Consider the following 17,478-nt stretch of genomic DNA (forward strand, 5'->3'; position numbering starts at 1 on the left):
TGATCCTTCTACTCCTATCTTCCTCCTTTCCTTCCCCTGCCCTTTCTTTCATTAAATTCATTATCCCCTTCCAGATCCAACTTCAACCTCTCGGCTTCACTTAACTTTCCTTTTCTCATCTTCCCTTCCTCTTTTTTATTCTTCAAGTACACTTTTAGCTCATTTGGGTTTTTTATTTTACAACCTAACTTTCCTACAAATTCAGCCAACGGTTCTTATTTTTCCTTCTTTTTCAAACTTCTCTTTTTCCTCCTCTGTGAACCCCTCACTCATCTTTCTAGACTCCACCCCCTCTCCAGCTACTTTACTCCCACTTTCCTTACTCTCATTTTCCCTCTCCTTCTCTCAGTGTTCAGCTTTCCCCCTTATCATCCAAAATGCACTCGACTTCGTTTAGCATTCCACCATCATCAAAAGATCTTAGAGCAGAGGTAATAACTTCCTATTCCTCAAAAAAAGAATGGCTGCATTAAACGTGCCTTCCACTTCCTCTTTTTCCTCTGTATCTTCCCCCAAGCTACCGCTCTCTGTCTCTCACCTTGGTTCAAAATCATCATCTGAGGAACCGCAATTTACCCAGACATCGTCTTCCTCTTCAATCTCCTCTTTCCTAACCGTAGAATATCTTGGATTTGGGCGATCTTCTCCCACTCTTCCCTGGTCCCCTACTTTGGATTTAGCAACTGGAACCCACTAGAAATTTTGTTTCAGAGAGCTCCATTTACTTGGCCTGTTTTGAACTTCACATAACTGCAGTTCCTGTGAAGAAAATGATAGATCACCACTATGGTCTCTTGCCACACCCAATGAGACCCGACTCATTTGACCACTTAAAGTGTCACATGAGTCGACTGTAGCAAAGGGGCCCTCCTTTAGGTTCGACCCTGTTTGAACCACAAATAGAACAGTTGGGTCAAAGAGGGTTACTTGATTTTCTTTCACAACTCTAGGTGGACCTCGACCCTGATCCGACCGAGTCGCCCTTCTAACCATTTAAGTGAAAGAGGGACCGACGATAAACTTACTTTCAATTTCAAAAAAAAAAAAATTGAATTCTTTTACTTAAAAATTCAACTTTGGGGACTTGACCATTCAACTTCCAAAGAAGGCAATTCCTTCTCTCTAGATAAATCTTCCTCCACAAGTCTGCGTATGTGTCCACCTTTCTTTTCCTGTTCTCCACCAAGTGTTACCCACCTGACCACATCATCATTGTCTTCAAGCTTCGATCTCCAGCACCAGAACGACGCTTCCACTTCTGAGGCGACCTAGACCTTGTACTAGTAACCTTCAGCACATAGATTGAGAGTTCTTGGCACAGCTTTAGGCTTCACACCAACAGTCTTTATGTTCATGGCTCTTAGATCTAATGTCTTGAAAGATATGAGAACTCCACCCTAGTCATCGCTATTTTTTCAAGGTTTTTTACCATAAGTTAAATGGCAAACCCAGTATCTTCAACTTGAAGCTCCCATCACCAGTTGTTACTATATTAGCCAATTGACACCAGTTCTCAATTGTTAATGGTACCCTCTTTTGTGTCTATAGTGGTGAAGTCCACCATTCCCCCCCCCTCCATTACAGTTTTTTTGTTGTTGAATGGGATTAGTATGACTGTTCGATGAATCCCAAGTTTAGACGTCACCTCCTCTAATAATCCTTTCCAGCCTTTTACCTCTTTCTTTGCAAAAAGGATTAATCTCTGCTCCCAAATTCCATTCTCCCCGACCAATGAAATCTTTGGTTCTGGTGCTGTGAGAGACACTGCCACTGAATCTTGATTGGTTTTCATCAATTTCTTCTAAACCCAGCCTTTCCAATAACTTCCTTCTTTCCGTCATTTCCTCCTTTACTAGTTCTCCAACCACTTTTTCTTCTTGTACCTTTACCGCCTCAGTCTCTCTCTTAACGAGTCTCTGGTGTTTCTCATTTGCAATCATGGTCCAACTTTGCAGCCTTTTACCTCTTTCTTTGCAGAAAGGATTAATCTCTGCTCCCAAATTCCATTCTCCCCGACCAATGAAATCTTTGGTTCTGGTGCTGTGAGAGACACTGCCACTGAATCTTGATTGGTTTTCATCAGTTTCTTCTAAACCCAGCCTTTCCAATTCCTTCCTTCTTTCCGTCATTTCCTCCTTTACTAGTTCTCCAACCACTTTTTCTTCTTGTATATTTACCGCCTCAGTCTCTCTCTTAACGAGTCTCTGGTGTATCTCATTTGCAATCATGGTCCAACTTTGCAGCCTTTTACCTCTTTCTTTGCAGAAAGGATTAACCTCTGCTCCGAAATTCCATTCTCCCCGACCAATAAAATCTTTGGTTCTGGTGCTGTGAGAGACACTGCCACTGAATCTTGATTGGTTTTCATCAGTTTCTTCTAAACCCAGACTTTCCAATTCCTTCCTTCTTTCCGTCATTTCCTCCTTTACTAGTTCTCCAACCACTTTTTCTTCTTGTATCTTTACCGCCTCAGTCTCTCTCTTAACGAGTCTCTGGTGTATCCCATTTTCAATCATGGTCCAACTTTGCAGCTTGTTGCCTTTGGGTATGATGATCATTTGTTTTTCCCCTTTTTCGAATTTTTCTTCCAATGTAATAAACCAGGCTTTGGAGTTTCTTCTTCTCTCAGCAAGGTATTCCCTCCTTAACTAACTAAAGGAGCTATTCCATGTTTTGCACCAGCTTACATGCACTGCTCCATCTAGGAAGCTCTGAAACGAGGACACAGCTTCACCCACTAGCAATATTGTTCCTCTCCTTCTTTCACTTATCTTTGTCGTAAACTCCTTCTGGTAGACAATCTCTTCCAACAGGGGTTCTTTCCTTTCTACTGTAAAGACTCTTCTCCACTTCCTGGCCGGTCACAAGCCTTCATTCTCCATTCTTTCCATCATTTCCCTTTTTCAAAACGAGGTTCCCTATAGCATTGCCATCAAAGCTTAACTTTATGAGTCCCTCCCAAAGTGGAAGAGATATATCACCCGGGTTCCGTATAGCATTGCCATCAAAGTTTAACTTTATGACTCCCTCCCTATAGCATTGCCATCCAAATGTCATTCTAATCCCAGGAAATGTTTCTCCAGATGCATACCAAATAGGGCCTAAGATTCCCAAAATAATAGAAAGATGAATGAAAGAGCTAAGAATAAAATGTACACTTCCCTCTAAAATGTCTTTCCATATTCTTTTTTTCTCCTTATTCCTCTCCTTGTTTGCCGCTTTATATTATAAAACTTGTATCCAATTTAACTCAAATAATGATACATGAATTTTAAAGCATAAAACCAAATTTTAAAAATCAAGAAATAAAATGAACAATCTTCATCCCAACAAGCAACAGCAATCTGTAGATCTCACCTGCATTAACTTAATATTCAGACCCAGTTTAGCTGCTTCTACACTACCAAAAAATGATCCTGCAGCGCACAAGAGATGATAAAGTAAATATAAGTCCGATATAATAACACAAGGATAAAAAAGAAGCGGGCAACAATTGAAACTTAATTAGCATAAAGGATTTATAAAATGATATGCAAGGTTTGAAGATATCTGATTAAAATATTTAATCTGCAGTGCTTTTGTTTTGATTTTTTTCCTTCCTATAAATATGGGGAAAAACAATAAAGAAATGAAAAGCACTATAATGGTGTTAGCATTCTTGGGTCCCCTGGGAGAGTGTGAATAAAATATGACTGAGGCTCTTTATTTGCTACATGAATTAAAAGTCATTAAGCCTCAGCTTTGAGAATTAGGTGATATAAGGCATCTCCAATGTGTTTTATGGGGTTTCTAGCTCAATTTAAGGCTCCAGGTAATATTTTAAGAATAAAGAGAAATTCATTAAAAAAGAAAAAGAAATACAATAGAAAGGTGATAAGGTATCACCCGAAAGAGACACATAGCCAGAGGACCCCAATAGAGACAACAACATTCCATAACAAAACCCAAAACCACACAGATGAAAGACCTAAAGATTCAAAAAACCAAACTCAGCCGGAGAAACCCCTTGAACCAAGGAACCACCAGCTAGACAACTGATCCAACAAATCCTTGGCTTGTGAAACAGACAAAGTCTCAATCTTCATCCACGAGTGGATCTTCCTGCCCTGAATCATCCTCATCCCTTTCCCTCCTCTCAAACTCCTCAAAGACCCTTCTAGCAAACTCCTCACCACCCCAAAAAAATAAGCCCAGACTTTTACCAACTGTGACCTCTCTTTCCACTAATTTCTGGAGAGGCACGCAGCCAGAAGCATCATCCTTATCGTCGCCAGTTTGTGACGACAAATTCTCATCAATATCAGGACCATCGACACTCACCTTGTCTTCTTGTTGTTTCTCCCCCAAGTGGGAACCTGATGATTGAGCCTACATCATTGACCCCTTATGATCAATTCTAACTGACCCAATACCTTTCACACCTTTTCTCCTATAAACCCGTTTATAACTCCTTGTAGGGCCTGTTCCGAAAAGACCAAGCTTCAGTCTGGAAAAATTTTTCGTCACATGCATGATTTCTTGGATTGCCGAGATTGCCCATCTTTAAATAAACAAAAAAGATGTCATCCTTTTTTCTTAAGAGAGGTCCAATCTTAAAAATCAAATCTCCTTACACCTAGCAAAATTACCAAAGAAAGACTTCAAGGAACTCCAAATCCATCTACTTTTTTCTTCCTTCCTTTCTTCTTTTTTATTTTCCTGTTTTCTAGGCATTTCTGTAGTCTTCTTTTCAACATATGTTCTTTTTGTTATTGGTCAAAAAGAGAATCTTTCATGCATCCAAGCCTCTTGTATAGGCCCCACTAGGATCCCCCCACCTCACCTACCCACAGAAAAACAAAAAAGAAAGGAAAATCCTCAACCCAACCTCTTCTACATATTTTTCTCTTCCTAATTTTCTAATAACGTTTTTGTTTTTATCTCCCCTTAACACCCCACCCAAAAACCCAAAAGAAAGAAGGAAAAAGAAAAGATACAATACCACCAATTCTAAAGTTAACTTGCAATAACAATTCCATCAACCACTTACCAAATATGAAGTAGAAGTCATCAGGAACCACATCTTTTGCCAAGTTTTTGATGTACAACACATTAGCAGGATTCCCAGCTGTGTAGTTCTGCACAAATTCAAAGCAGAGAACTTAAATGATAGTCACTCAGCAGATATTTTCCTTTATGTCAAAGACATCTTAGCTTTAGACTTTAGATGTAATTCATTTATAAGTAGATGTACCAATTCATTATGTTGCAGCCTATATTATTTCTTTCCAAACAAGCTAACTGGTTGCCATGCCCTGCCTGAGCTGAGAAGCAAAGGAACATATGGCTAGAGCCTAGAGGTTTATGGATGTATCTGAAGCCAATTCACATGCCATAAGAGCAAGGTTACCCATGCCAAGGTCAAGCCAAAGTAACAACAAGGACAAGGCCGAGACTAAAGGGAAGTGCTTCTTATGTGAAGGGACCACTAAACCAAGGAATGTCCACAAAGGAAGGCCCTTTAGTGCATTAGCAGTCCAATTGAAAGAACATGAGACTGGCTAGGAGGAGGCTAAAATAAGATTTAACTATTTAACTAGCTCCTTAGCACCATAAATTGGCAAAAGGAGCCACCTAAGCCAATGGTAGGCCTTATGTTCGTGGAGGCCAACATAAATGGCCAGAGGACACATGTCATGATCAAAATAAGAGGCATAAAGCAAGGCAAGGCAGCTGCACTTGAAGGTGACCAAGCAGGTAGGTTGGATGAAGGCAATAAACTCTAAAGCTAGAGAGATCATTAGCAAAGCACAAAGTGTGGGCATGCAATTCAACATATGGCAAGGGAACATGGACTTCTTGACAGAGCCAGTGGATGACTACCAAGTCTTCTTTGGCATGGAGTTCAGTGGCACAGTGTGGGAAATGCCAATGCCATATGTCTAAGTTACTATGCATCATGGAGAAAGGAGCTCTGTGCATGGTCCCAAATGGTGGAAGGAACTACACTACCCAAGGGACATCCCTACGTCTGAACATAGGGCAAGGAGAGGAGGCATGTCCAAAGGCCAAGAAGTGGTAGAGAAGCAAGCATGATCGAAGCAGGGGCCAAGGCCAAGGCATGGAGCTTGACACGGGACAAAAGGCAGCAACGCTAAAGGACATGGCAACAATGGAAGCCCAAGGACATTCTTAAGGAAAGGAAGACTTGGAAAGGAGAGATCTATCAAAATCTCAAGCAACATGGGTATAGGCAAAGCCATTGGCGGGACACCAGCAACTCATACACCAATTTTGCCAAGACTGCAACAAGGGCATTGCAAAATCATTTTGGGGGGAGGGGGTGTTATACCCCGCTTGAGCTGGGGAGCAAAGGAGCCCATGGCTAGAGGTTTATGGATGTGTCTAGATTTTTCGGGCCAAGGCCAGAACCTTCTAGAGTCTCCTGGATTGTTCTCCATGCACCTTGAAGAATCTAGAGTTGTGTAGTCTTCTTTGTCTAGAATGGCCTAGAAATGCCTAGGCATTATCTAGAGTCTTCTATGTCTTACATGTAAGTTTCTAGAATAGTCTCTAGAATTTTCTGCTAGAGGTGTGACATGTGGTTGTAGTAACAAGGCGAAACATGTTGTCCATATTTGTTCCTTAAGGAGGTGGAGAGTCCCATAGAGAGGGGGGACCCACCTCATTTGTAAGCATCAAAGAATTGTATGCCTTTATGAAACTCTTTAGGGTGCAATGCAAGATTCCCTTGTGAGCAAAGTGCCTTGGTGGGTTTGTGTGCCATAGTGTTTTTTGACATTTAAGCCTATCAAGCATAGTGATATTAGGTTAGAGAAGAATGAATTGCATGTTATTTACCGAAAAAAATGACTTGCTTGTTGAGACAAGTGTCACAGGACTTTGGAAAGGCTAAGTTGCGCCATGACATGGCGCAAGCTTGATGGTGAGTTTTGAAGTATTCAATTCGTAGGAAGAATATGGTTATTTGAGGAAGAAAATATATAGCTAATTTAAGCATTTCATGGATTTGGATATGTATGATACCTTAAACATTGGAAGTGATAAGATTTCCTCCGGTGGCAACTTTCCACTCTCTATTTCTTCTGGACTAGCATACGGTTTAAGTTCCAAGCACCCTTTGTCTAGTGCCACTGATTCTTTCGTGCAGTTATCATATTGTTTTAGTTCATTATGTACTGGTTTGGGAGCAATTTTGATCTGCAACCAATAAAAGAACAAAAAATACATATTAGAAAAGAAGGAAAAAGAAAAAGAAAGTGCATCTTATTATCTAATTATCTCTTTCAAGTGTGACAGTGATGCAACCTGAAGCACAGGCTTTTTCTTTTTTATCACTGGAATCTCTTTTGGAACCAAGGTAGCAGGTTTCAATCCAACAGCTTCATGAGCCACATCCTTATCCACTGCAGGACCCACAATAGCTTCTCTTCTGGAACGCTTCCGTCCCTTCTTTGATATTCTAGGATCCCCAATCAAGTATCTCTTCTCATCATCATCACCGTTACCCTAGAAAACATTGGATGCTCAAGTTACTAATGAGTAATGACTGCCCCAATTTTATAACAGACATCAGGAAGAACTACATTCATCAGTAACAAAACCTAACACTTTACTGTAAATAGAGAAAAAGCTCAGAGTACACCATGAAGGAAAGACAGAAACCAGAAAGCTCTGCCTAACAGCTGGAACCATAACCAGACACGTGTATGTCTAGAATACAGCTCAGACTATCCCTCAATAGCGGGTCCTCAAAATAAAGTTTCCGTTCACCTCTTCATTTAATAGTGCATTCACTAGAAAGGTTGACAAAACACTGCAAGAACTGATGCTGAACCCAATTTGGGCTCAAGACCTCAGTGTAGCATGTCTTAAATTTTTCCAACTGTAGATCATACAGATGTGCATTAACTAAGGTAATGAGCTCTACCATTTAGGTGAAGGGATCTATACAAAAATATTACATTTTTAGAAGCAATTGTGCCTATATTGCACTAGAGATAAAAATGCAAAATGACAAAGCCCCCAATGGAATAAAAGGTTCACATGAAAATGTAAAATTGTATTTATATAAGGTTTTTTTGACTAGTAAGAATTATTTTGTTGAAAGAAAACAAAGAGAATGCTCAGGAATCTAAACTTATGACTTTTGACAAAAGGTGGGCTAGAAGTGTGTGGAGAGTGAATGGACTGAGGTGGGTTATGAGCCCCTCCTGGGGTTCATCTAGAGGGTTAATTACTTTGTGGAATGATGAAGTAGTGGAGGGAGTGGAAGAATTAGTGGAAAGGTTCTGAATTTCTGTCAAATTTAAGCAGGTGTCAGATGGATTTGAGTGGGTCCTTACCAATGTTTATGGTCCCAATGATTACAAACAAAGGAAGGAGCTTTGGGAGTAACTGGGAGATATTAGAGGTCTGTGAGAGGGGCCGTGGTGTGTGGGAGGGGATTTCAATGTGATAAGGTTCATTGAAGAGAGCAATAAGGTGAGACAAAGGAGCACTACCAGCATGAGGAAGTTCAATGAGTTCATTAATGCTTTTGAGTTAAAGGAATTGAACCTTTCTCATAATAGCTTCACTTGGTCTAATCTCCAAGCTGAACCTATCTGCTCCAAATTAGATAGATTCTTGTTCACCACAGACTGGGAGGAGCATTGGGGAGATTTGGTGTCAAGGGCTCTACCCAAAGTTACTTCTGATCATTGGCCAATAATGATTGGTAAGTCTGATATTGGTGGTAGTGGGCCCTCTCCCTTCAGGTTTGAAAATATGTGGCTACTTCACCCGGACTTCAAAGACAAAGTGAAAGCTTGGTGGAATGAAAGTAACCCGAAAGTCAATTGGGAAGGGATGAAATTCCATTGGAAGCTGAAAGAGCTCAAGGTCAAAATTAAGGAATGGAATTCTCTCCACTTTGGTAGGCTACAAAAGAAGAAGCAGCAGTTGATAAGTAAAATAGAGTAGTTAGATGCTAAGGAAGAAAGAGGATGTTTTCGCGACTGGGATAAAGAAATGAGGTGGGAGTTAAAGAGGAGCCTGGAGGACATAATCTTCAAAGAAGTAAGTTGGAGACAGAAATCTAGACACAAATGGGTGAAGGAAGGAGATAGGAATACAAAATTTTTCCATGCAATAGCCAATGGCAGAAGAAAGAAGAACACCATATCTAAGCTGGTTGTTGATGGGACAATTTTAACACAACAGCAAGAGATTGTCGGGGCTTTTATGGAACACTTTAAATCCATCTTTAGAAAGCCTCTGCAGAAGAGATTAAGGATTGAAGGGTTGGATTGGCCTAAGCTCTCTAATGAGTTGAAGTTGTGGCTAGAAAGAGAGTTTGACTTGGAAGAAATCAGAGAAGCCATTTTCTCTATGGATAGATCCAAAGCCCCGAGCCCTGATGGCTTCACGGTGGCCTTTTATCAAGATTGTTGGGAGATAATTAAGGCTGACATTCAAGCAATGTTCTTGGAATACTTTGAAAGAGGTGTAATAAACCCAGGCCTGAATTCTACTTTTATTGCTTTAATACCGAAGAAGGTTGGGGCTTCTCATCCTAAAGAGTTCAGACCCATCAGTTTGGTTAACAGCCTCTACAAGATCATTGCTAAGGTGTTATCCAGAAGAATTAGAGAGGTGCTCCCCTCGATCATCTCCCATAACCAAGGTGCCTTCGTGACGAATAGACAAATTGTGGACCAAATCTTAATTGCAAATGAGTGTGTGGAAGACTACAGGAGTAGATGTGAGAAAGGGCTAGTGTGTAAGCTGGACTTGGAGAAGGCATATGATCTGGTTGATTGGTCTTTGTTGTTGGAAGTGCTAGAGTCTTGTGGTTTTGGGCAGAGGTGGTGCAAGTGGATTAAAGGGTGCATTAGGACTTGCCATTATTCTGTGCTAGTAAATGGCAAGGTGGTGGATCACTTTCCAGCTGTGCGGGGTATTAGGCAAGGGGACCCTCTCTCCCCTTTTCTCTTTACCCTAATTGCTGAAGTGCTAGGGAGGTTTACTGAGAGGGCAGACTCCAGAAATCTGATAAGTGGTTGGAGAGTGGGGAGGAATAAGGTTCCGGTCACTCACCTACAATTTGCAGATGACACAATTCTGTTTTGTGATGGAGAGGAGATTAGCTAGGTGTGCAATATGAAGATGGCGATTAGGGTGTCTGAACAAATGACCAATCTCAAGGTAAATCCGGGTAAGAGCTATGTGATTGGTATTAATATGAGTGAAGGAGAGGTGGAGGAAAGGGCTCGAGTGTTAGGATGTGAGATAGCTCATTGGCCACTGAAGTACTTAGGGCTTCCTTTGGGAGACAATCCCAAAAAAATGAGCTTTTGGAATCCGGTGATTGATAGGTTCACTAAAAGGCTAGCTTCCTTGAAGAAGAACTACTTGTCTCTAGGGGGTAGGATAACACTGATTAAGTCAACTTTGGCAAACCTTCCAGTATATTTCTTGTCGGTGTTCAGAATCCTAGAAGCGGTTTGTAGGGAGTTGGAAAAATTAATGAGGGACTTTTTATGGGAACCTAAGGAGGAGAGAAAGGGCCATAGAGTTAGGTGGGACCATAGAGTTAGGCTGGGAAATTTGTGGAAGAAGAATGAAGCTCTTTTAGGGAAATGGTTATGGAGATGGTCCAAAGAAAAAGAAAATTTGTGGGCTAAAATAATCCTAAGTATTCATGGGCAAGAGGCAGATGGTTAGGATCCGGGACTATCATTAGGGCTTCAAGAGCCTCCCCTTGGAAGTCGATTCATGCTGTCCTACAGTCTTTTCTTCCATTTATCAGGTACGATCTTGGTTCTGGTTTGTCTATACTTTTTTGGGAACACACTTGGGTGGGGGATTTTCCTTTGAAAGAGCAGTTTTCCTCTTTGTTTGCTCTGTCTAGGTTTAAAAATGAACCAGTAGCAACATTTGCTAACTTGTCTAATTCCGCTACTGGTTGGAACTTGGGTCTCAGAAGGGCTCTCAGAGATTTTGAGTTGGAACCCATTTCGAATCTGCTTAAAATCTTGGATGAGGTAGTCCTTGAACCTTCCATTGTGAACTCCAAGGTGTGGTCTCTTGTTCCCTCGGGTATAGGATGGAGCATCGCCGACATAAAAGGGATTAACCCTTTGGTATGCACGCACAAAATTCTGATGGAACAAGGCTGCAATCCCAAGGCACAACCACAAAGGAGGCTGAACCCTAAAATGCAACAAGTAGTGAAGACAGAAATTCTAAAATGGCTCAAAGCAGGTATTATCTACCCGATTTCTGATTCATCATGGGTAAGTCCTGTTCAAATCGTACCAAAGAAAGGGGGGACTACTGTAATTCTAAATGAAAATAATGAATCGACTCCCACAAGAACAATAACTAGCTGGAGGGTGTGCATAGACTATTGGAAGTTGAATGAGGCCACTAGGAAAGATCACTTCCCTTTGCCATTTATTGATCAAATGATAGAGAGACTTGCAGGGCACGAATATCATTGCTTCCTAGATGGCTACTCCGGGTATCTTCAAGTACCTATTGCACTTGAAGATCAGAAGAAGAAAGGGGGGATTACTGTAATTCTAAATGAAAATAATGAATCGACTCCCACAAGAACAATAACTGGTTGGAGGGTGTGCATAGACTATTGGAAGTTGAATGAGGCCACTAGGAAAGATCACTTCCCTTTGCCATTTATTGATCAAATGATAGAGAGACTTGCAGGGCACGAATATCATTGCTTCCTAGATGGCTACTCCGGGTATCTTCAAGTACCTATTGCACTTGAAGATCAGAAGAAGACCACTTTTACTTGCCCATATGGAACCTTTGCATTTAGGAGAATGCCATTTGGACTGTGCAATGCACCTGCCACTTTCCAGCGTTGTATGATGTCGTTGTTTGGTGATTTCATCGATGACTTCATGGAAGTCTTCATGGACGATTTCTCCATTTATGGATCATCATTCGATGAATGCTTGCATAATTTAGAAAAGGTACTTCAAAGGTGTAAGGAATCTAACCTTGTTTTGAACTAGGAAAAATGTCATTTCATGGTTAGGGAAGGAATCGTTCTAGGACATAAAGTGTCCTCCAGGGGCATCGAAGTAGATAAAGCTAAGGTAGAACTGATTGAAAAGCTTCCTCCACCTCAATCATTTAAAGGATGTTAGGGTTTTCTTGGACATGCAGGTTTTTATAGGTGATTCATTAAAGATTTTTCTAAAATAGCAAGACCCTTGACAAATCTACTAGTTAAAGATGTACCTTTTGAATTCGATGATAATTGTTTGCATGCATTCAACACTCTTAAGGAGAAATTGATTCAAGCCCCTATTGTATCAGCCCCTGTATGGGAACTACCCTTCGAAATCATGTGTGATGCAAGTAATGATACCTTGGGCACAGTTTTAGGGCAAAGAAAAGATAAGAAATTTCATACCATTTACTATGCAAGTAGAACCATGAATGAAGCACAAAAAACACTATTCCACTACCGATAAGGAATTACTTGCAGTAGTATTTGCTATTGAAAAGTTCAGATCTTATTTGCTCTTATCCAAAGTCATCGTATTCACCGACCATGCTGCCTTGAGATATCTACTTGCTAAAAAAGATGCAAAACCTAGGCTGTTACGATGGATCTTGCTGTTGCAAGAATTTGATCTAGAAATTAAGGACAAGAAGGGTAGTGAAAATACAGTAGTTGATCATCTATCAAGGCTGGATGAAAATTATGTTGAAAATATTAATAATTCAGCATTGCATGATGAATTCCCAGATGAGCAACTATATGCGATTAGCAGAAACGATGAACCTTGGTTTGCTGATTTGGCTAATTTCTTGGCAGGAAAGGTGGTGCCACTTCACTTGACATATCAGTAGAGAAAGAAATTTTTCTCTGATGTGAAGCATTATTTATGGGATGAGCCTTACCTGTACAAAATCTGCGAGGACGGAATGATAAGGAGATGTATCCCTGAGGAAGAAGTGCGAAGTGTTATAAATTTCTGCCATGACAAAGAAGCAAGAGGTCACCATGGCGCATCAAGAACAGCTTCAAAAATTCTCCAAAGCGGTTTTTATTGGCCTTCGCTCTTCAAGGACGTCTACACATACGTAAGTGCTTGCGATCATTGTCAAAGGACAGGTAACATCTCCCGACGAAACGAGATGCCCTTGAACAATATTCTTGTTTGCGAAATATTTGATGTGTGGGGCATCGATTTCATGGGACCATTTCCAAAGTTTGTTAATAATTCATACATACTTGTGGTTGTGGATTATGTGAGCAAATGGGTGGAAGCATGTGCATATCCCACTAATGATGCTCGAGTTGTCATTAAATTTATAAAAAAAAATCATATTCACTCGTTTCGGAACACCTCGAGCTATCATAAGTGATGGGGGGAAGCATTTCTGTAACAAACAATTTGAGCAATTGTTAAACAAGTATAGTGTTACGCATAGAGTTGCAACCCCCTACCACCCCCAGACTAGCGGCCAAGTAGAAATCTCTAATAGAGAACTAAAACAGATTTTGGAAAAGACGGTTACCACATCTAGAAGAGATTGGTCCTTGAAACTAGACGATGCACTTTCGGCTTACCGTACTGCATTCAAAACCCCAATTGGTATGTCCCCTTATCAATTAGTCTTCGACAAGGCGTGCCATCTACCCGTTGAGCTGGAAAATAAAGCTTACTGGGCTACCAAATTTCTGAACTTCGATTTAAGAAATGCAGGTGATAAAAGAAAAGCTTCAGCTCAACGAAATAGAGGAATGAAGGAATCAAGCATATGAGAATGACATGACTTACAAAGAAAAAACCAAAGCACGGCATGACTCCCGTATTGTAAGGAAGGAATTTAAGGAAGGAGACAAAGTTCTACTCTTTAATTCTCGACTCAAGCTATTCCCTAGGAAGTTGAAAACCAGGTGGAGTTGACCCTTAGTAGTGGCTAAGGTATTCCCTCATGGAGCGATTGAACTGCATAATGGTAAGGGAAACACATTCAAGGTAAATGGGCAGCGTTTAAAGCATTATATTGAAGGAGAGCAACCCATCCACCATGGGTCCATTCTCTCCTTGAAACAGCCATGAAAGAAATGAGAAAGTCAAGCTCACGACTTAAAAGGAGCGCTTATGGGAGGCAACCCATTGAGTTCAGTTTTTTTTCAATTATTTTCTGTGTTATAAGAGATTGTGTTTTTCTCTTAGGAACTTAATTGTGTGTAGCAGCTGATTTCTCATCTAAAGGACCTCAACAAGGCATTCAGGGAAGTACCCTTAAATCTTTCTATCCTACGAAAAGTCATATACATTGAGGACAATGTATGCCTTAAGTGTGGGGGGATTAAAGGTTATTTTTTAAATTGATAATTTCTGGGATTACTCTAGCATGCTGCGATCATCACTATTTTAATCTTTCTTTTTAAAACTTCTGCTCCCTAGAAACTGGTTTTTGAATAATTTCAAACTATCATGAATTATGTGCTTAGGTGGAATAAACAAGAAAGGATACAAGCAAGACTAGCTGAAATTTTCGGCTAAAGAAGGCACCTCATTATTTTGACTGATCAATAGGCAAGATTCAATGAGCATTTGATTAATTTTCACCTAAATGACTGTCAGGCATGGTTTGATTATTCTAGAACTTGCTTTGTTAGACATGTTGAGACCACGATAAAGAGTTCATGGATTGGAATGAAAATGGTGATGCTATCCAAAAAAAAAAAAGAGAGAGAGAAGAAAAAATAGTAACTAGTGTGAGATGGAGCATAAAATGCACTCACACTAAAAACGAAAGAAAAGGGTGAGATGGAGCATAAAATGCACTCACCCCTAGAAGCGAAAGAAAAGGGTGAGATGGAGCATAAAATGCACTCACCCCTAGAACCCCAAGCCCCATTTCACCTTTTAATTTTTAATACATTGAACTCATGCTAAGTGGTGGAGATGTGATGCATAAGCAAGCTTATGGTAATAACATTCCTTGACCAAAAAAAATTATGAAAGGGTATTTTCAATCTTGCTGCATGTTGATTGTTAAGGCAATGAGTGCTTACTTTAGTCCTAAAATGTTCATACGATGAAATGCTTGCTCCCCTTGACTGTTGATTTGACTTGGGATCATGAGGATTGGTGATTCGAGATTATTCTTTGACGAGTTAAAAAGGAGGAAGAAGTGGACAATGGAAGGATTTTTAAATCGGGATTAAGGCATGCAAGAGGACAAGCATCTTGTTGAGAAAAACCTCAAAATTTTCAGTAGATAGTCAGCTTGTTCCCATTTTATTTTTGCTTGTGTTTTGTCTTGCCTGAGGACGGGCAAAGTTTAAGTGTGGGGGATTTGATGCGAATAAAAATTATCATATTCTTATCTATGAATATTCAGTCTTTCTATACTTAATTTACATTTAATTGGACTCATTACTCTGGTATTTTGATTCAGGGCAAGGAGAGAAGTCGCAAGAAGGAAAACAAGGCTAATCGGATGGTTTTTCACAGTTTCGGCATCGTTCAGTAATCTGGGCCTAACTTTCATATCCGAGCTCCGATTGGCCTGATTCAAGATGCACTGCAAAGATAAGAGCGAGATCTACAACTTTCATGTTTTGGGTTTTGACAGATTCAACCTGCACCGAAGTCAAAATCAGGCCCAAAGTCGAAGCAGATCCGTAGTAAAGCCCAGCTCACAACTGAAGCCCAATTCGCAAAAAACGCCTTGTAGCAGCCCACTCGAATTCAAGAATCCAGAGTTTTCTTAGATTTGGATTTTAAATGTAATTCTAGAAAGTTAAAGAAGATTAAGATCATTAGATAAGAGATAAGATAAGATAGGATAGGATCAGCTTAGAACTAACCTGGATTATCCATTCTAGAGATAACTCTAAGTAGTTGTAACAGCCTCTCCCCTAAACTATATCAAGGGTTGGGCATACCAGCTCCAGGTGTCAATCACTGCATCAATCAATTACTGAAATTCCCTCTGAAGTAATCAAGAAAGCTTCAAGAAGGAGATCAACATCAAGAAAGCTTCAAGAAGGAGGTGGTGGCAAGAAGAAGAGGAGATCTCAGCTCCAAGGGCGAAATCATGAGTTCTTTCTTTCCTCTTGTTTGCTTTATTTCCTTCATCATGAACTGATTTATTTTTAGCTAGGGTTGTGGAAAGCCTGACCATGATAATGAATATATTTTTATCATTATGATTCATCCAAGATCATAATTTCCATATAGTCTATGAGTTATTTGCTTAATGCGATTAGGAGTGGCCATCTCTTAATTGATTAGGTTTATATGAATGAATCGGAAGAGGAATTCATATATTAGACCACATAATTCATGGTGTGAACTGAATGGTACATAGGGATATATACACATGATTCATCTGAATATATAAGTTTTTCTTGCACTTAATGCATTTCTATCTTGAGAACTCTAGTCGAAGGATCGAGGGGTAACTTGATAGAAGTAGGTTTAATATATCTTGGGAAAGAATATTAAATAAAATTGGAAAAACTTCAGCTTATGGGAATGACAAATTATCTTGGTTAATCTCATCCATTAGTATTCGTTGGAATGGTTAGACGAACCAATGGTCCTAACGATTTCAATTAATCGTTGCATATTCAGTTATTGATTACCCTTGCTTTTATTTTCTTTTTCTACTTTTAATTTTCAGTAGTTCTTATTGTTATATCTGAATTTCGGTTGTCCAAATAACAAAGGAAGGTTGTAGTTCTAATACTTATTTTGTTAAATCCTCGTGGGAACGATATTTTTATACTACTTGATAACTAGTGCACTTGCTAGGGTTATAATCATAGCTATCACCTAAAATCATGTCCAAGCCCGACTTAGAACGGACTGGGCCAGACCGGCCCGTCAGGCTACCTGGCCCATGAAAAGGTCCACTAGGCAATAAGAGGAGGCACAAATTCTGGAAAGAAAGGTGATGGTCAAAGAAAGGTGGATGATAAGGATAAATTGTGGTGCAAACATTGTCATAAATCTAGGCATACCCCTATTGAGATTTGATTGGAAAACCAAAATGGGCATAGAATCTGGGGAAGAAGACAACACAAGAGCAGAATAGGAAGTCAAATCAAAAGAAATATACCTCAACAAACTTAACATCTCAAGAGTCCCAGTATGGTGGTTCGATAGTGAGTTCTTCTCAAGACTGCCCTCCTAATTCTGATATCAAGGAAGATATTATCAACTCCTTCCATAACTACTTGGAGCAATATGGTATGGCTCTTTGATAGGCAGATTCTGGACCTACCCCTTAGATTTCTTTTGTGTCTTCTTCAAGTAACTTAGCCACTACTTTCCATCATTCCATGTATACTCTAAGGCTCTAGAATCTCCATGGATCATTGATTCTGGTGCTTCCAACCATATGAATGGTAAGCCAAACCTATTCCAATCTTACACCATCCTCTCTTATAGAGATAAAGTAAGGCCAGCTAATGGGTCCTTCTCCTCC

At 40.0% G+C, this 17,478-nt stretch overlaps 1 protein-coding gene across 8 annotated transcripts in view; it reads right to left on the reverse strand.

Moving 5' to 3' along the window:
• Window positions 1–17,478, reverse strand: part of LOC104590833 (RNA-binding (RRM/RBD/RNP motifs) family protein) — an 85,321-nt gene that overhangs the window by 33,503 nt on the left and 34,340 nt on the right. For all 8 annotated transcript variants that reach the window (XR_016078596.1, XR_016078597.1, XM_088891424.1 and 5 more), the window contains exons 7-10: window positions 7,309–7,509; window positions 7,027–7,200; window positions 5,030–5,117; window positions 3,358–3,416 (exon numbers count right to left, since the gene is read on the reverse strand). Coding sequence is in view for 6 of the 8 variants with exons in the window: in XM_088891424.1 (XP_088747550.1) it covers window positions 3,358–3,416; window positions 5,030–5,117; window positions 7,027–7,200; window positions 7,309–7,509 (522 nt within the window). In the remaining 2 variants the exon portion in view is untranslated. The remainder of the gene's footprint in view (window positions 1–3,357; window positions 3,417–5,029; window positions 5,118–7,026; window positions 7,201–7,308; window positions 7,510–17,478) is intronic.

This window comes from Nelumbo nucifera, chromosome 7 (genome assembly GCF_055504915.1).
Source record: "Nelumbo nucifera cultivar China Antique chromosome 7, China Antique-T2T, whole genome shotgun sequence".
Taxonomy (NCBI): domain Eukaryota; kingdom Viridiplantae; phylum Streptophyta; class Magnoliopsida; order Proteales; family Nelumbonaceae; genus Nelumbo; species Nelumbo nucifera.